Consider the following 21,214-nt stretch of genomic DNA (forward strand, 5'->3'; position numbering starts at 1 on the left):
TGAGTCTGCAGGATATTACACAGTGGGGCACTGTCCAAGTTAAATGCCACATTACATGTTTGGTTGTCAGCATTTATAATGCCAATACTATTAAAGTGACATTTCACTACGTTTTATTAATTGCACTCCATGTAGATGTAAACAATAGGTAAGCTGTGAAGAGGACACAGAGTCTGCAAAAGGATATAGACAGGTTAAGTGAGTGGGCAGGAAAGTGGCAGATGGAGTATAATATGGGGAAATGTGAGGTTATTCACTTTAGAAGGAAGAATAGAAAAACAGAATATTTTTTAAATGGTGAGAATCTATTAAATTTTGGTGTATAGAGAGATCTGAGTGTCCTTGTGCAAGAAACACAAAGTTAACACGCAGGTACAGTAAGCAATTAGGAAGGCAAATGGTATGTTGGCTTTTATTGCAATGGGGTTGGAGTACAAGAGTAAGGAAGTCTTGCTACAGTTGTACAGGGCTTTGGTGAGACCACACCTGGAGTACTGTGTATGGTTCTGGTCGACTTACCTAAGGAAGGATATACTTGCCTTAGAGGCGGCACAACAAAGGTTTATCGGATTGATTCCTGGGATGAGAGGGTGAGAGAGTGAGTAAAATGGGCCTATATTCTCTGGAGATTAGAAGAATGAGAGGTGATCTCATTGAAATGTATCAAATTCTGAGAGGGCTTGACAGGGTAGGTACTGAGAGTCTGTTTCCCCTGGCTGGAGAGTTTAGAACTAGGGGACATAGTCTCAGGATAAGGGGTTGGCCATTTAGGACTGAGATGAGGAATTTCTTCACTTAGGGTTGTGAATCTTTGGAATTCTCTACCTCAGAGGGCTGTGGATGCTCAGTCATTGAGTATATTCAAGGCTGAGATCGACAGATTTTTAAGAGAATCACAGGATATGGGGATAGGGCATGAAAGTGGAGTTGAGGTCGAAGATCAGCCATGATCTTATTGATTGGCGGATTAGGCTCGAAGGGCTGTAAGGCCTACTCCCGCTCCTATTTATGTTCTTATAACAGACAAATACATATTTCTATATACACAGGTTCTGGATACTGCGTGTGTGTACTGTGACTTCAAACTAAATTTGATACTTCATGCACTGCAGTACATTTCATTAGAATTTAATTTTTTTTAAAAGACAGCCATAAAAAATCTCCATAATGTAAGATAAACTGAAAATTTAATAAAATTATCCTATTATGGATAACTTTAAATGCTTACAGATAGGCATTTAATCTGGCGCTGTAGTCTGTGCCTTCCTACATTAGAACCATACCCCAACAGATTCCAGTAATGCGCCTATATTACTTCATACAGTCATTAGTTGTGGGCTTAAAGCAATTAATGAATAAATCTGTGAATAGGGAAACATGTATTTCATTTAGTCAAATTGGCCCTGGTGATTGGAATAAATGGTAAAGAAAATGTTACAAAAGGTATGCCAGTAAGTGTATTTTTGCTAGCTTTAAGGTTTATTCTTTAGAATGGTAATAGTCAAAGATGCATTGGTTTCCGAGGCTCTGCAAACATTCAGAAATAAACCAGAATTAATAGTAATTGTAAATGTGAATTACATAATTTATTTTTAGCATGGTCATTGGGAGGAGTTTGTTAATAATCCCAAATTTGTGCAAAATGTGCAGATAATTTTTTTAAACATGAGATTCCTGTGATTATACTAAACTTACTGAGCCCCAAATTCTGCGATGGTTTAAATGGCAGTGGCGATCACAGTAACGTTAATTCAGCAAATTGGCATTGATTTTAATGGGTGCCGGGCTATGATTGCTAATTGTTTCGGTAAGGGAAATGGCAGAGTGACACAAAGGTGCCAAGAAATTATGGTGTGGCATAAGTCACTTATGCCATAATTTCCTGGGACTTTTGCGCCATAAAATGGTCCCTTCAACGTAGATGCGCCATTACTACAACACAATTCTCCAGAAAATTCTGAGCCATAGTGTTTCTCTTGCCCACGTGAATAAGTAACTGCCGCAGTTACATAAAAAAAATCTGAATGCTATGCTTCCCTTAACTATCCTTTGGTTTAGAGTGTGAGATTTAAACTGAATGCCAAAAAAAATTTTTTGATTCATATGTTTCTTACCTCTTCAATCGTGATTTGTTTTATATGAATATAAAATTTGAGCCTTTTTTAAATAAGCTATATTTTTGTTGGGTAAGGATATCAAGAGATATGGATCAAAGGCTGGTAAATGGAGTTGAGATACATGATCTGATTAAATGGCGGTACATGCTTGAGGGGCTAAATGACTCATAGGAACAGGAGTAGGCCAATCAGGTGGAAATTGGACGTGTACTTTGCATATCAAGTATGATGCCTGAAGTATGGCAGACGAAAATGTGCTAGACATAATTTCTTTCTCCAGAAAATTGATTTCAAGGTAAATGCACCTATTGACCGACCAAAGGAGTGATGTCATCTTTTAAATGCTCATGGTTTTATATGCTTTGTACTGGCTTCTGTGCTCTGATTATATGCATGTCTTTTGCTTTACCGATCTAGAAAATCTTGACAAATGAAAAGGTTTAATTTTAGCTTTCATTGAATAGAGATATCATTACTTTTGTCTAATTGTATTCAGACTTAGATTACAATGGTAACGGGATCTCTTTTGAAGTTAATAAAGTGGCTGATAACATTGATATGAAAATTTGAGTAATGCTAGAAATGTGTTGATAGGCCCACAGTATTTGATCGGAATGTTTGAATTGGCAATAACTTTTTTTTTCATTAATACAAGTTATTTTACCCCTCTATTGTAGTTTCCCTACTCATAATTGACTCATTTCTTGGCCTGGAGGGTGGGAAAATGGCCAGGTCCTTATCCTGGCACTGTTGCTGTTAAATTCATTATTAGTTTGGTTAACGGATGGGCTCAGTTTATAGGTTACCCCCATTTCCCCCCCACATCCTATTTCTTGGTTTACTTTCCACAGATACTAGGACAAAGATAAGGAATTCACCAAGAACAATGTAGTCGTGCCAACTCATCTTACTATTTTATGGCATTACATCACTAATGAATTTTGCAGCATTGTGCTTGATTTTTTTTTTCTGTATGTTGTAGACCTGGTAAAGAAAACCTCTTTATTTAAAATGCAATTTTACTGCACAAATAAAATTGGACTATGTAGGGTTATGATGCTAATAATGTTGTATATGATAAAGTCATGTAGAATGCTGGTTAGATATTGTGAAACATTTGATAAATGAAAACTGTTTCCCCTGGTAGTTAGCTATAGATTGTTACTCAAATGTGTCCATTCGTGTGTGCATTTTGACTGCACCAGACAGACTTGAGAGCAAATTTCAAAATGTTAACCATTGTGTTGCTTTAAGGAACTAGACCTTCACAAACACCTGAATTTGTTGATATATAGATTATTAGGTCCAAGTGATGGCCCCAAATGCATTTCTAGATGACCACTTTCTGAATGGGATGGGGCAACGTCACCAGTTCAGTGACAACGTGATATATTTATTATGCAACAGCTGTTGAGTAACCATATATACCACTGTCCTTGCATATTCTTGTGGTATAAATTGCATGTAGCTCTTGATTTTTCATGAAGATCTGAAATGTACATTTAAATATCTTCCCACTCCAGCTTACCCCAAAGAATTTCTGTGTTCTACTTGTATGTAATTTCAAAATGTTATTAGTATGTAAATAAAATAAATGCAATGGATATTTTTGAGATTGTGTAAAACTTTATGTATCAACCAACGGCACCAAAATAAACTAATTGATCATTTATCTCTGTGGAGCTTTGTGTGCAAACTGTCTACCTCATTTGCCTATAGAAACAACAAAAGTAATCCATTAGCTATAAATCATTTTAGGACTGAACAACACTTTATAAATGCAAGTTTATATGTCTAAACATCTGTGCCTGTTATGCTTCTGGTTGAGGTATGGTTAGTGATTTTATCCTATAACAGTAAGTTGTATAAGATACTTCTGTTTCTATTCTGCTTTATTAAAAAAAATGATAAAACTCCTCTACAGGGTAACCTTTTCAAAAACATTTTTCCATAAAGGCCAAATTTATTGTGAATCTACTAGACTGAAAATTTTTGGTATAAGGATAGCTTGGTGAAGTGTAATGTTTCATGGTAATTTCAGACAGTTGTGATATAACATGATTTCCAAGATGTTTGTATTTTACTTCCAGAATGGAATAGTGTGTTTTAATCCTTTTGAGATGTTTGTTTTTGTTACTTTTAATAATCCTTTTGTTAATGTTTGCAGGTATTGGGATGGATACATGCGTTATTCCCTTAAGACATGGTGGTCTTTCTCTGGTTCAGACAACAGATTATTTTTATCCTATTGTTGATGATCCTTATATGATGGTGAGCAAATTTAAGTGTACTTGTGTATATAATGAGCAACATTAAAAGGATTTACATAAATCATTGGACAAAGCACAGATATTTACTACTTGGTTCTATTAATTTAATGTTATGTATATGGTAGAAAATAATCCTTCACATTTCACAAAAACTGCTAATGAAATTTAAAACCACATACTCTGTGTTTTGTGCTCGTGCTTATGCTTCAACATTTTAAGCACTGATTATTCTGAAAAGCCATATTTTGTTTATACTATACAATACTCAAAATACTGAGCTAGCAACTTCTATTTGGTCTGCTGCTAATAGTATTATGAACTATTAATGGATTACATTTTTTTTGACAATTATTATCTTACCAATTTTCCTTGTAATCAAAAGTGCCAATTTTAACTGTAGCTTTCAAGTGCCCTGCATTTTGTACAACAGTTCATATTTGTGGTGGAATTCATCTTATCAGACAGTAAATGTAATCCAAAACATGATTCACCTGCATTTTTGGTAATTTGTCTGTTATTTGAACTCTGACCTGCTGTTGGTGATTGAGAATTATGTTTAACTAGAAAGATTGCTACATATTTACTGGTCTGTTCAGAATTGATTTATTCCATATAATTTTTTTTCAAATTGTGTAACTTAATACTATTGAATTCTGAACAGTTGCATAAAATAAGATGTCTGGCATTGTGGGTATATGATCTCTACATTTTCATGCATCTGCTTAAAATTAAGGATAGAAATAATTGTGAGTTTGAGAGTTCCTTTTATTGTTTTGCTGTCTCTTGAAAACAATTTTGTTTATATCTTGAATACAAAAGAAAGTGGCCTTTTTTGGTATTAACATATGGAAAATATAGCATTGGAATGTTTTAGAAAATAATTTTGGAACCTTCTGATTCTAGGATTAAACTCAGTAATTCCCATCCACCCCTTGAAAAATGAATTGTAAAATTGTTTAAATCCAATAATGCCCAAAAGTGTTAATATCAGTATACTGTAGCTTTATTGTGAAGCACACAGTTACTTCCATCTTTGGTGCAGGTAGCATTTATTTACTTTCTGTAAGGTCAGGGGCATCAATGTCACCTCTGTCACAGAGGCAGCTGAATGAAGTTTTGTCAGGGAGGAAGCACTGAGGATGCAGCTAGTGATATGACAACTTTTAGCATTTTACTTTGTAAGAATTTTATTTACTTAAAAGTATATTTTGTTCCTTCTAAAATTGAATATGGCACCGCTTTTCAAGAGATTTGTAAAGCTTCAATGTGATAAGTTGGTACAATAATAAAACTATAACTCTGCCTGCTTTACATTTGTCTCACTTTGACAGATGCAAAACGATTTTTTAAAAAAAGTCTACCATTGATCTGAAGCAATTTACTCGCCTGTAATTGACCTTTAGGTTAGCAGCTAAAAATCACAACTGTGCTCGAAAATCCAGACTCTCAGCAATGCCACAGGAGATCCATTAATTAGTATGTATAAGATTGATTTATTCATTAAACCCAAAATTTTCTGATTTATGAATATATAGTTCTTTAGTTTTAGTTTTGACCTTAAATTTGTTTGCAGTTGATTTTCACTTTTTTACCTTGAATTCCTGTTTTATAGATACTTTGTGACCAAGATAATGTAGGTAGCAAACACATTTAGTAATGTAGGCTACAATGTTGCTAGTCATCTGCAGCTTTTTTTCAAATTAGTTTGACAATGCGGATGAAATAAGCTTGGTATCTATATTTACTTTGTGGTGTAAAATCTCAACACCAAGTGCAGAATTCCTTTATTACTACTAGGAACGGTTGGCAGTAGCCAAAAACCTTTAAACAGTTGTCTGCAAAATATCAGCACGTTGTGGTAAAGTTGCCTGATACGGCTCAACTTTTGTTATGCTTTTATTAAGCTGTAATACATCAAAAAAGATGCCCATTGCTTTGGGGATCGGATTCTAATGAATCATTGACTGACTTAGTGCAACATCAACTCTATACTGGAGGTTCTAGAAAGGCTTTAACCAAAGATGATTCCAATTTTTAAATGGCTTCAGTCTTATTACTTTTTATTTATTTGTTCATGGGATGTGGGCGTCGCTGGCAAAGCCAGCATTTATTGCCCATCCCTAATTGCCCTTGAGAAGGTGGTGGTGAGCCGCCTTCTTGAACCGCTGCAGTCCGTGTGGTGAAGGTTCTCCCACAGCGCTGTTAGGTAGGGAGTTCCACGATTTTGACCCAGCGACGATGAAGGAACGGCGATATATTTCCAAGTCGGGATGGTGTGTGACTTGGAGGGGAACGTGCAGGTGGTGTTGTTCCTATGTACTTGCTGCCCTTATCCTAGGTGGCAGAGGTTGCGGGTTTGGGAGGTGCTGTCGAAGAAGCCTTGGCAAGGTGCTGCAGTGCATCCTGTGGATGGTACACACTGCAGCCACTGTGTGCCAGTGGTGAAGGGAGTGAATGTTTAGGGTGGTGGATGGGGTGCCAATCAAGCGGGCAGTTTGTCCTGGATGGTGTCGAGCTTCTTGAGCGTTGTTGGAACTGCACTCATCCAAGCAAGTGGAGAGTATTCCATCACGCTCCTGACTTGTGCCTTGTAGATGGTGGAAAGGCTTTGGGGAGTCAGGTGGGGAGTCAGGAGGTGAGTCACTCGCTGCAGAATACCCAGCCTCTGACCTGCTCTTGTAGCCACAGTTTTTATGTAGCTGGTCCAGTTAAGTTTCTGGTCAATGGTGACCCCCAGGATGTCGATGGTGGGGGATTCGGCGATGGTAATGCCGTTGAATGTCAAGGGGGAGGTACTTAGACTCTCTCTTGTTGGAGATGGTCATTGCCTGGCGCGAATGTTACTTTCCACTTATCAGCCCAAGCCTGGGTGTTGTCCAGGTCTTGCTGCATGCGGGCACGGACTGCTTCATTATCTGAGGGGTTGTGAATGGAACTGAACACTGCAGTCATCAGCGAACATCCCCATTTTTGACCTTATGATGGAGGGAAGGTCATTGATGAAGCAGCTGAAGATGGTTGGACCTCGGACACTGCCCTGAGGAACTCCTGCAGCAATGTCCTGGGGCTGAGATGATTGGCCTCCAACAACCACTACCATCTTTCTTTGTGCTAGGTATGACTCCAGCCACTGGAGAGTTTTCCCCGATTCCCATTGACTTCAATTTTATTAGGGCTCCTTGGTGCCACACTTGGTCAAATGCTGCCTTGATGTCAAGTGCAGTTGCTCTCACCTCACATCTGGAACTGAGACTTTTGACACTGAGGATCAGAGTCTAAGCTCTTTCCTGCACTGCCTCCAGCACGCTCTGCTTTGTGTCTGACCAAAACTCGGCACAGTACTTAAGCTGTGGCCTGACCAGCACATGATGCAGTTTAATGACTTCATTTGACTTGAACTCTATATTGTTTTGGCTGTATAGTTCAGCTTTCTAATGCTTTTGTGATTGCTGTGTTGGTTGGACATGTTGAGTCTACCAAGACTCCTAGGTCGCCCTCATTTTCTTCAGCTATTTCAACACTGTTCATATGCTTGTGTCACGCAATTTTCCATTCTATGTACAGTACTTTACGCTTGCCCCCATTAAATTTCATTTGCCGTTATACTGCCCACACATATTTTATCCAGCTCACTTTGTAATTTCCGAGCTGCTTCCTTCAATTTCATGGCCCATGTAGTTTAGTATCTTTTCAAATTTGGCCAATTTTCATTGAGTTCGAATCCAATTCATTGTGATTAAGAAAAACCGATCCTCGGGCATACTGTTGACCCTCGCATAACTCCTCCAACAAGTACCTCTTGGCCAGCCACTTTCTTATCCATTCCTAAGATTTACCCTGAATCCCAACAGCTTTGAGCTTAAATAATAGTCTTTCATTTGGAACTTTGTCAGATGTGTTTTAAAAGTCTAGGTACATTATATGGTAAGGCTTTCCTCAGAGAAATTTAGGAGGTGGTCAGGCAGGAATGTTGATTCTGAATCTATGCTAACAGATAATCCTCAAGTTTACTTCTGACTATCAATTCCATTAGTTTACATAGAATTGTCACCCGGTAATATCAGCACCCTTTAATAGTAACATCTTAGCCTATTTCCAATATACAATGCCATTAGCTTTTAATGCTCATTACCTGGTCACATAGCTTGGTGTCAGCAGGTGATTCCCCTTTATAATGAATCCATTTTGTATAAAAGCCATCTTTTGCAATGATGTATTTGTCCTGAATCCAGTGCGATATAACTGTATATATCGTGCCTTTTATAAGACTCACTACCAAATTACAGTGTGCAAATTAGTGGCGGGTATGTTAAAATAACGGTCAATGTGCAACTTGCTATAAAAGTTCATGGCGTCAACTTGTAAAATTGCACAACCTGTTCACAAACAAAACAACCCGCACATAAGTAATACCCTTTTAATGAATGCCTGAAGATGCTTAACAAAGGAGGAGATAATTGATCCATGGTGATTGATGCTGCTCTTGCTTTTCCTCCCCTTCGTGATGCTCTTCTTTCACCTCTTCCTCCTCCACTTGGTCCCTCGGTATAGCGAAGCTTTGAAGCACTCTACCACAAATCTGCATACACGATCGGGGATGTATTGTAGACTTCCGAATGGTCCAGGCAATGGAAACTTTGTTTAAGCGCACCGATGGTCTGCTCAATTATATTTCTGGTGGTGGCATGACTCTCATTGTAGGCATGCTCTGCGTCTGTGCTCAGGTTCCTAACTGGAATCATGAGCCATGTCTGACTTGACAGCCTGTTGGAAATGAAGGCGACAGAGGACCGGCACAGGACGACTGAATCGTAACTGCTGCCAGGAAACTGGGCACAGACCTGCATGATGCATTGCCTGTGGTCGCAAACAAGCTCCACATTCAAGGAGTGGTATCCCTTTCTCTTGAGAAAGATGCCAGGCTAGTGATCGGGAGCACATGGCAATGTGATTGCAGCCTGTGGCACTTTAGACCCTGGGGAAGCCTTCAATGCAGGCAAAGCCTACTGCTCTATTGTCCTGCTTCTCACCCACCACCCCCTTCATGGAAACTGACGTATGTGTTTCTCCTTGTGTAGAGATGCTTGGTCACCTCCCTAATACAATGGTGCACAGCAAACTGTGAGATGTCACCTGCTGCAGCCTGGAACGACCCCATGGCATAAAAGTTAAGGGCCACGGTGACCATGGCAGCCACAAGCAGTGCTGTCCATGCCTGGTTTGCATTTTCAAGTTGTGGCTGCAACAGGTGATACAGCTCTGTGAGGACCATCTTGCTGAAGCGCAGGCACCTCTCAGATTTCTACTCAGTAATGTTGAGGTATGAGAAGTACTTCCTGAAGACACGCTGTGAATATTGCCTCCTGCATACTGTGTTTCTCCTCCCTATTCTCTCATTTCGTCTTTCTGCTCCTCTTCCAGTCCCAAAGGCTGATCACACAAAGCTACAATGACTGGATAAGTGCTCATGGCAAAAGTGAAGTCCCACATAGTTTTGATGCATTTCTGCGTAGAGTGAGCACTTCTTCCCATCATTCTGTATAGAATGGCCACCAACGTTTTGAAAAAGTGCAAATCTCATGGGAGTAAGTGCACTCATATTCTAGATGCCTATTGCTGTTTGGCTGTTAAAACTAGTGGTATCACCATTTTCAAATGAAACTGCTTAGTGTACTACTAGAACTGACTTCTTTAGGGGGACCTGCTAATACCTAGTAGATAATTGTCTATAGTATTTGGATGCATTGGCTGCTTTTCATGTGTGCACTGCTTTTTGCACTATGGAGTTTTTTTGTGGCCCAGTGCAAAATGTACTTGTGTTAAATTATCCATAATAATTACTGACATTTGAAAAAGCAATCATGAGTACTCTAGTCATCAAAGGGGTGAGGCCTTTGTCCAAATTCTAGTTCAACTGTAGCTTAGATAACCATTAAACTAACAGTAAGTATACATTTACATGAATTTTAATTTGCCAAGATTTTGCTCAATTTTTGGGCTTAGTTTAACTTTCAGATAAGATTTATTTTTGTTATTGGATTTTCCTTTTGGAGAATCCCTTTGATTTCACATTCCTTACTCATCATGCCTGTGTTCTGACCCTTGTTTTTCCTTCCTCCCCTCAATTTTTACAGGGTCGTATTGCTTGTGCCAATGTTCTAAGTGATCTTTATGCCATGGGGGTCACAGAGTGTGACAATATGTTGATGCTGCTTGGAGTCAGCAATAAAATGACAGATAAGGTAAGCTACAAAAGCATCCAAATAGTATTAGTAACACATCTTAAAAACAAAATACATACTCTAGAATCCAGTGTAGATTTTTTTAAAAAGCTATTAATTTATTTTTGCTTGCAAAGTTTAACCTTCGTTCAAAGTAAAAATATGAATAGAATTCGGCAGTGAAAAACTAACCTATGTAACAGAAATAAAAAGCTGCAAGTGCTATTAAATTGGAAACAAAAATGCTGGAAACATGTAGGTCAGTTAGCATCTATGAAGCAAACAGGCGATCAACATTTTGGGCTCGTACACTTCTAAGAAGGGTACGAGTCCAAAATGTAAATTATTCTCCCCACAGATGCTGACTGATTTGCTGTACATTTCCAGTATTTTCTGTTTACGGAGCCAGTGTTTTGCTGAGTCCAGTTTAAAAAGATGTTCTCAGATCCAAGTGCAACATAAAATTTATCATAAATGTGATTGAGGCCAGAATTACTCTCTCCAGGCTCCAACTTTGAATTCACAATATTCCAGTATCTTAAACATTATTACCACATTGTGTTACTTGTAATTGAAGAAGAAAGAGTGTTGGCTAAGTTGGTAGAGCAGTTTGGCAATATCTTTTTAAATCTTTAAAAGTATGTAATTATAGAGTTTAATTTTCATAAGTCGTTCATGAAAGTTATAACGCTGTGATTCTGTAGGTTGTAGGTTTGATTTATGGTCATATGAGCAGGTAACGAGTAAAGGCTGGGTGCTTCCCCATGAGAGGAAACAGATTCCAGGCCACTCTTCTACACATCTAAGCACATGTTTCATGGTAAATTTGCCAGAGTTCTTGAAGCAGGTTGTCTTCACAGCCATTCCTTCATTGTCTTGGCCAGAGTCTTGATGTCAAAATCTATGGTATTCATGGAGAAAGCAGCTTTGTGAATTTAATACTTCATCCCATTTATCCTGGTGTACTGTTCCATGGAGGCTAGCAGTTCTCTGGTAATTTTTATTTTTGTGAGAGCCTAGGCATCGAATAGTTAAATGTTCTAGCTGCTGAATCTGATATTGGCCTCAGATGTCCACATAGACATACTTATCAGCAGGAGACTGTAAACAGTACTCAGGAGAAGGAGCCCTGTTTTCTATTATTTTGTTTGCCTTCCTCCACCGCTCCCCCCCCAACCACTCTGTACGTTCAAGTTACTTACTTACTCACTCACTTCAGCACAGGTCAGAGATCAGATCTGAGACCTTCCTGGTCCAAGTGGCTCAGTATCAATTTGACGGAGCTACCTTGCTGGGGTATTTTCAAGATGGTGACCAGCTACACTTGTAGAAAGAGTTGGCTCACTTGAAGTGGCTATAGTTCCCCTTTACACTTTAGGAGGTTTGAATTGGAATCTTGCTAGAACCTTGAAAATGTTTAATACCTGGAATGGGCATCCAGGTAAAGTAGTGAAGACAAAGACTCATTCAAGAGGCATTTGGATGCTATGATTTCTGGAACACTGGCTCCTATGGAATGATGAAATAGGTGGTCTGACCGCATCTCCCTTTTCTGTGCTTATTTATATGATGGAAAATTTGAAGTGCAGGAATTGCCATTTAAAACTGGATAGAAAATTATTACATCTGTGTGTAATGGAGACTAGTTCAACATCTGATTTATTTTGTGATTGAGGAATACAGTTGTAACACTTAAGATGAATGAGCCATGTCTCCACTTGAAGATAAACTGGATATTCCATTGTTCCCCACTGTGTATTCTCCTGAATAATTAATTTTATGCCCTTTTGAACATGACAGTACCATTCCTTTGGATTAAAATGAGTCGTAATTTAGGATTAGAAAGCCCCTATTAAACTATGTGCTGTAAACGCTTAGCATAACTTTTTATCATTATGTATTGATAATTAAGACTAGTATTAGAATTCTACAATTGACTGTGCTGTGGTGGTTTCAGTCTTTGGGAATTATTGGTCATATCCATTGATAGTTTGGTTTTCCAAGTGCTCCCCTTGCCAGCACCTGTCTAGCAAGTATTCCAGAAACTGAATGCAATTGCTAATTGGTGGGAATGTGGACTGGGACAACCTGCATTTTTCTTTGGCGAGGATTGGTTTAGGTCAGCATCAACAGCAATATTAAATTGAATACAGATATAGAGCTTTTAGCAGTGATGAGCAGGTGCTGGTAGTTAGTTCATTACCCTTTTCCCCCTAGATTCAAGTCCAGTCCAAACTAATGGATGAAAATCTCTTCTCACTGCTAGTGAAAGGGATGGATTTGGGCAACTTGAGCCCAGGTTTTAATTGTTATGCACAGAACAAAACTGCTAATTGGCACAGTTACAAATTGCAAACTTATTTAGAAGCCATGTGGATGCCTTGTGAAATGTGAAACTATTCATATTGAAGTGTTCAAGGTTTTCATGGACTACTTGTATGCCTACCATGGAGCCTGACAGACTACATATAAAATTTTAAATCAATGTTCCTTTAAATTTGCATATATCTGAATCTGCAGATATTAACAGATCTTGGTGTTCTGAGTGAGGATTAATCAACCAATATGGCAGTGCAACTAAGAATAGCCCTTTTCAAATCCTCAGACCCATGGAATTCAAACAGAATGAAAAAATAAGTAAGAATTAGAACTGAGTTGCTTTGGTTTCATAGGTTGAATTGTCAGAACCCACTGGCTACATATTGGCTACAGCCTACATTTGGGCACCCCAGCAGTAGGATGTGCTTTTGTGAGGTTGGGGTTAATGTGTGTGATTGAGAGAGTAGCGGAAGATTTACTGTGCATCCGATCTCTGTGTTGCCAGATACTAATACTAGGGTCTGAAATAATGACCTACTTGTCGTAATAAATGTACCGTTTCATTAAAGATGGTGATTTTTAAAAGAAAAATAGAAAATAATCTCAGTTTGACTTTTTAAAAAACAAACTGTAGTTTGACTTGATTTATGGGTACAGTAGCCTAGTGGCTATCACACTGGGCTAGCAACCCAGAGGTGGTGAGTTCAAATTCCACCATGGCAAGTTGTGAAATTGAATTCAGTAAATCTGATGATTTGTTGGCTAGCACCAGAAAATGACCATGAAAGCTACTGGGTGTTGTTAGCTCAACTGGTTCACAAATGTTCTTCAGGGAAGGGAACCTGCCACCCCTACCTAGTGTGCCTTACACGTGACTCTATTCCCACACTATGGTTGACTCTTAATGTCCTGAGGGCAACTAGGGATGGGAAATAAATATTGGCTTGCCAGTATCACTCACATCCCAAGAAGTTGATAGGTATGCAGCTAAATTTTACATAAATGACTTGTACACCAGTTTATAAACCTTTAACAGCTGAAACTGGCTTTTAAAAATATTCATATAATTTTAAAGTCTAATTGTGTTTTACATACAGGAGCGGGACAAAGTAATGCCACTAATAATACAGGGTTTTAAAGATGCAGCAGATGAGGCAGGTACATCAGTTACTGGTGGACAAACGGTATTAAACCCATGGATCATTTTAGGAGGTGTGGCCACTACAGTCTGCCAACCGAATGAATTCATCATGTAAGTTTAATCCTTGGTGTGTACATAACATCAATTATGGTTTTGAATGTATAGTGGATCAAACATTATGGGCATTTTTTGTGTTATACAAAAGAAAAGCTTATCTTTGCCTGTTGTTCAGAGACTCTACATTTGAAGTTTCTTTTGAATTTAGTCATGGATTTATGAGGAGTTGACTATAAACTTAAAAGGGTGGGAGCTAATGGCTGTGGATCCACAGAATAAGAGTTTGCACTGCTATTTTCACTCCAAACAGATCTGTCAACAACCTGTGTAACTCATTGCAACCCAGCATAAAGCAGATAACTTTTCCAGTCACCACAAGGGCTACACTCAATTGACGCAAAATGTAGACCAAATTATCAAACACAAAAATGGGCCCAAACCTTGTATTCCACACAATCAACATTCAAGTCCCCAATAAAGAAGAAAAATAGCCATGGAAAATCAGCTGATAGGTTTGTTCCATCTGATAGTACTGTTCCTTGCATTGTAGTAATTGGATAAACACAACTGGATGAAACTTCTTGCATTTCTTTCTTACCACTGCAATTTATAGGTATCATTTATCTCAAAGTGCAACTGAGGTATTAAAAAGGGGGCAGAATCCTGTTTGAATAAGATTCACAGTTTGCGGAGTGCCATCAGCTGCTCCTGACTGCAGTTTGGTTGACTTGTGTAAATATTGTATTTCATGCGCTAGAAGAACAATAGAGTGAATCTCCAAGGTGATTCCTTGACAGTTTTAAGTTACTGGTGTCATTTATTTAATTTTTATTTTTATTTAAAAAAAAATTCTCTTACTACCCCGTTCTGTATACATGTTGTCTAACAGTGTGGGCAGGCACCTGCTTCTAGTGAATGATATCCCTGAACTGACTTTTTGGAGCTTGGATCTTTGTTGAGCACCTCCCTCAGTCATTATAGTCAAGATGGAGAGCTCACCATTTGGGATTTATGAGCATGACCAAGTCATGTTATCCTGACACAGGCTTTTTTGAGTACTGGCTGGCCAAAGATATTTTTTATATTTAAGTTTTTTTTTAAATGATGATATTAAGGAATGTGTACAGAGAATCCTAAATTTATTCACTTTTAGCTACTCAAAAGTATTGTTTCATTTTCCAAAAACAAATGGACTTTGAAACCAATAGTGGAAACTGACAACTTTTTGACCAGTTTACATTTTCTAAAACTCCCTTGACTTGAAGTAATAAACTTTTTACAGAATTTAATCCTTTGGAAGTTGTAGTTTTGACAGGTTGATTGTTATGCGAATACTTTAAATAAAGCTTTGACTTTTGTACCTTAAAATGACATACAGCTAGAGTCACAGGTTGTTGCAAATTTGTGTAATCAACATTTCTTTTATTTGTGCCTCAAGTTGCAATACCCTTTTTTATCAGGAATTCAGCATAATAGTTATACACCCAAAATGCTCTTGTTAGACAAATGTCATTTGTGTACACCCAATTTGTAAGTAGTTATATTTGCCTTTAGTTTAGAAAGAATCACTACTCAAAATATTGACGTGATTGATATCTAAGTGACAGTTCTAACTATGCTAGGTTTGGATTTAAATGAATGTGTGTGTGTAAGTAAAGGCTCATGATTCCAATTTGAAACTGTTTTATTGACCAGGAAACACTTCACTTCCAATACTGTAAAACGCACAGCTGCTGAAGGACTGTTTAAGGGCGCCTTCTCTGTGATGTCTATACGTGTACTGATAGTAGGGAGCGGGTGCTTGCAATAAATACTTTGCATAGACCTGATGTCATGGGATGGCTTGCGTTTGTATTCTTGAAAGATTGTGTAAATTTTTGACTTCCAAAACAACAATTGATTTAGTTGATGAGCATCAATATAGTAAGGTCGCAATTTTGTGGTAGATCCACACACTTTGTGGTGTGGTATAATACTAACTGCCTCTGGTAGTATATGCAGCATGGACCTTGTGCTTTCACACTACAGAAGTACTACAAAACATTTGTATATGTTTTGTTATTTTTAGGTGCTTGAATTTTACCTCACTACTTTGGGACTTGAGGCTTTAACACAGCACAGGCTTTCACTAGTCATCTAATGTAGTTAATTGCCATTTGATCTTTTAAATCAAAATTATAATATGTGATAAGCCCACACAACTTTTCATTTCAGCAAGCCATGAAAGAAATCTGTTGAAATAACAGAATGTTGCTTGCTTTTTGCATTTTTCTCTTGAATTCTTAGAAAATGTCTGGTCTCTTCCCCAGAACAGTAGAAATTATAGTTTTGCCATGTAGGGAATTACAAGCAAGGAAATACACCCTGTCATTCTTGACACAATCTTGGAGCACCAGAGTACTATGTCGCCCTCTACTGCTGTAATTTTGATATTATCCCATTTCATTGACTACAATGTTAACATATATTGAAATATGAAAGATTTCATTTGGCTTCCCTGATGACTCAGTGAGCAGTTGACCATATAGACCATGAAGGTCCCAAGTTTAATCTCTAGTCTGTGCTACAGTAGCTGATCTCAGCCAAGACAGCAGTAGTGATGCTGCAATTGGTATCAGAGCCCAGAGGTTCTGAAGAGGAAAATCGGCCAAGATGATTGCTGTGGTGTGTGTGAGAAATAAGGGTGATGCCAAGCTTGGATTTGGTGCACCCTGTGGTAAAATAGCCTAACTCACTCTTGAGGCTTACATATGAATAATGGCCAGTTAGGCAAGGTATGGGGGGTTTGAAACCACACCCAACAAGCAGTCAATATCATCAGGAGGGATGAGGTTAACATTGTGGGGAGGGGAAAAAATTCTATTGGCTGTCTTTTCAATAAAAAAAAAAGCCTCCTATGTTTTTGTTTGGAAATTATGCATCAGGTTATTTTCCTTCTTGTGGTCTAGGAATAAATTTTGCAAGATTGTATGCTGCTGGTGGAACCTTCCATGCAGAGGTCGGGGATCCCAAGATATACACCCTAGTGTCCATGAAAAACGTACCCCCTATTGTTCACAATACATTTATTAATGTGAGAGCTGTGCTTGTCTGACCTTTCAGTTTGACTTTACCCCTTTGATTTACAGTATTTTGTGTATATAAGTGTGGTTTGGTCATTGCTATTTTTGTGGAGCTGAGTGTACCATGCGATTTGTTAATGCAACAGAATTTTATGACAAAGTTTTCAATTTCCTATTCTGTGATTCTTTCCATTTGGTAGCTGCTCCCTTCAGTGACTAGATAAAGAAGTCATTAGCTGGAGTATCTGCTTCTGCACTTGCCAGCCCATAATTTTCCATCCATTGAAGTGAATGGGTGGGAAATTGTGATGGAAAACCCTGGCCATTGTGTCTATTTTTCCAAAATAGAAGTAACCAAAGAATTGTTGGTAAAATATTTCCTACGGAATATTTTATGGTCCATGATTGTTATGAAATATGGAAAACGTGTGGCTTAATACTACAACATAGCAGTGGTGTTCCCTATCCGATCTTCCATTCCAGTTAAATATACTCCATTAGATGCATCATTGAGAAGCTGTTTTTCTCTGCAATATTCAGATCAATCTATTTTTAACTGTTAAAAATTCTGATCTATGAAATTTCCCTCTCTAATTTGGGTATGTGTTTCAGTGCATGCAAAAATCTTTATAGCTCATCGTTCTATTTCCTTTTTGAGAAATGGCAGTAAAATTGATTAGGCTGAGATTTTTGTGTGGATTTTTACACTGTTTTCAAGACAAGCCCTTCATCTTGTATTAAAAGTAGTTCAGTATGTTTTGAATACATAGAATGTGTTATAGTCAGCTGTGATATGATCTATAGTAATATCTTTATTGTAGCTGACTAACTCAGTGTGCAAATAAGTTAGAGCCAGGCTCATGTGACATTTATCATCTGTTGCAGTTAACATTAAATGCCCCGTTTTATTTACTTCACTCTTTAGACAGATGTTTAAAAGTAATAATTTTGCTTGACTTTACATGGGTAGAAGTAAAAAAAAAAGTTTACAATTCTCAGATTATATGTTGTGCTCTTTGTTTGACTAGGCTTTTTTAGAAAAACATGTTTTGTGAAATTGAGAACAATTGTAGAATTGATATGTTTAATCTTCAACGTGTGATATATCGTTCCAAAAATGTTCCTTTGAGCTTACAAATAGATACGATCCTGGGCAGATTAATTGTGTTCATCCAAAATTGCTTGGTCAAGCCTTCTGTATTGAACTGCCTAAATTAATTTACAGGTTTGTCAATGTTGTATGTAATTCAATCTCTATAGGTATGTAACATACCTGGTAAGTTAGAAAATGGAGCAGCAAGTTATTCATTGTGGATTTCTTGATGTGTTGAAATGATTTTAAATATTTTACAGGCCAGACAATGCAGTACCAGGCGATGTTTTGGTACTAACAAAACCACTTGGGACTCAAGTAGCAGTTGCTGTGCACCAGTGGCTAGATATTGTGAGTACTTAGGCACCAATTGTGGTGCAGTATTTTGCTTTTAGGTTATTTGACATAAGTAACTTTTTTTAACATAGGAACAGGAGTAGGCTATTCAGCCCCTCGTGCCTGCTCCGCTGTTTGATAAGATCATGGCTGATCTGTGATCTAGCTCCATATACCTGCCTTTGGCCCATATCCCTTAATACCTTTGGTTGCCAAAAAGCTATCTATCTCACATTGAAATTTAGCAATTGAGCTAGTATCAATTGCCGTTTGCAGAAGAGAGTTCCAAACTTCTACCACCCTTTGTGTGTAGAAATGTTTTCTAATCTCGCTCCTGAAAGGTCTGGCTCTAATTTTTAGACTGTGCCCCCTGCTCCTAGAATCCCCAACCAGCGGAAATAGTTTCTCTCCATCCACCCTATCTGTTCTCCTTAATATCTTTATAAACTTCGATCAGATCACCCCATAACCTTCAAAACTCTAGAGAATACAACCCCAATTTGTGTAATCTCTCCTCGTAACTTAACCCTTGAAGTCTGGGTATCATTCTAGTAAACCTACGCTGCACTCCCTCCAAGGCCAATATGTCCTTCCGAAGGTGCGGTGCCCAGAACTGCTCACAGTACTCCAGGTGCAGTCTAACCCCTCCCTCCGTTTAAAAAAAAGTACAAAAGGCATATTTTACATAGATAACTGCCTTCTTAAACTTAATGTTGAAATATCAAAATTAGCTTACTGGCATTCCTGTTAATGTTCAGTGTTAGATGCTGGAATGGTAGCAAAAACCATTGTGCTTGAAGATTATGTGAGTTATGTAAAATACATTGCAACCTCACTTCATTGTAACAACCACCATTTTGTCATAAGGATATTTTTCAACTTGTATGTAAATGTAATTATAGTGCTTGCTAGTACAGGATTTTTTGAGTTTGTACATTTGCTGTCTCTGAAAGCATGTCTTTACAGAAATTTTGAGCATGGTTTTTAATCATTTCTGTTTTGGGTATATACACCAGAATTATGATCATTCCTTCCAGTCCCATGTCTGCATAACAGAAGCTCTGCTATATATAGACCTGATCATGCAATGTTAACATGATATCCACAGGTGGCAGAGTAATCATTATTATTTTTCCAAACTCAATTTGAAATTGTTTAAATTATACTGTGTTCTACTTTGTGATCGCTTCTATAAAATGTTACTGATCATGTCATAGTTGCAACAAGATGATCCTTCAAATTTTCAGTTTGTTTTCATTAATTTCAATAGTTTTACATGTGTACAGTTTGATATGACTCAACACTTGTCTATCACTGACTTTTAAAAAGAAACTATAAGTTTTGTTTTAAGGTTTCCTGGTGGTTGAATGCCCAGATGAAGTGTTATATGGGTAATTTTATGAATTTGTGTTCTTGACACGGATCTTTGCCTGCAGTGCATGTCAGGTATTCAGGCATGACTTCCCCATGATTTCCATCCATTAAACAAATTCCTGATGTGCACTCCCGATGGGCGAAGCTAGGTGCCAGGAGTGCAAATTCATAAAATTATTCCTAATACGCTAAGTATTTCCAGTATAATTTTATGTTAACTGCCCCATCTTTTTACCAATAGCCAGAGAAATGGAATAAGATTAAGCTTGTTGTCACTCAAGAGGATGTGGAGTTGGCTTACCAGGAGGCAATGATGAACATGGCACGATTGAACAGAACTGGTATGTACTGAGTGTTTTGTTGATAGCAGCCACAATGAGAATATCTGAATAATTGGTCTTTCAAATAAAGAAAATAAGTCTAATCCTACTTGAGAATGTGTGCTAATCTCTAAACTTTCAGAACAAGGTGTATGTACTCTGTTGTTGCTGGTCTCTTCATTAATGAATAGGTAGCTTTTCTGTTTAATTATATCCCAAAAAAAACAAACCTTTTTGCTTAAGTATACTTAAGCATTCTACATATAGGATGCCAGATCCTCTGGCATCCTAGATGTAGAATGAAAGGCAATGTTTTCCCAATTTTGCAAGCAATGTGAGAATGTAGGAAGGTTATTTAACTTGAGCTGTATTGGTTATTAATATCATCAAGCTAGGTCAAACAGCTGATTTCACCCCTCCCCGTTTATAAGCTTGAAGAGAGCAGACAACCTTAATCATGTCACCAACCTGTTACGTCTGCTTGAATTGTATATTCTTTCCCTCTCTACTTTTCCCACCCACCTCCTTTCAGACCACTATATGGAGTATAGCGAAACATTGACCAATCAATATTAGAATTGAAGTACTGTCCTATGTCCACCCAGAACAATCAGATGCTTCTTCCTGCACAGTAGTTTAGTGAAGATCTTTCCAAACTGAAATGCAAATTAACATTCACTTAAAATACAATTGCCAAACCAGGTATGATTATGTGTAGTCGCACATATTGAATTATTAGTCCAGGTCTCGGGATTACTAGTCCAGTAACATAACCACTACACTACTATACCGTCAAATTGAAGGGGTGCAGATTTGAGCATATCTGGCACACAACTAGTTTAGCCATCTGTCACCAGATCTGGCTGGACCACATCAAGCACTATTGGACCTCGCTTTCCTTTGC

At 37.9% G+C, this 21,214-nt stretch overlaps 1 protein-coding gene across 1 annotated transcript in view; it reads left to right on the forward strand.

Annotated features, from left to right (window-relative positions):
- Positions 1–21,214, forward strand: part of sephs1 (selenophosphate synthetase 1) — a 40,714-nt gene that overhangs the window by 9,607 nt on the left and 9,893 nt on the right. The window contains exons 3-7 of the mRNA XM_068005061.1: positions 4,285–4,388; positions 10,522–10,629; positions 14,025–14,179; positions 18,541–18,631; positions 20,232–20,331. Of these exons, the coding sequence (XP_067861162.1) occupies positions 4,285–4,388; positions 10,522–10,629; positions 14,025–14,179; positions 18,541–18,631; positions 20,232–20,331 (558 nt within the window). The remainder of the gene's footprint in view (positions 1–4,284; positions 4,389–10,521; positions 10,630–14,024; positions 14,180–18,540; positions 18,632–20,231; positions 20,332–21,214) is intronic.

The sequence above is a fragment of the Heptranchias perlo genome, chromosome 24 (genome assembly GCF_035084215.1).
Source record: "Heptranchias perlo isolate sHepPer1 chromosome 24, sHepPer1.hap1, whole genome shotgun sequence".
Taxonomy (NCBI): Eukaryota; Metazoa; Chordata; class Chondrichthyes; order Hexanchiformes; family Hexanchidae; genus Heptranchias; species Heptranchias perlo.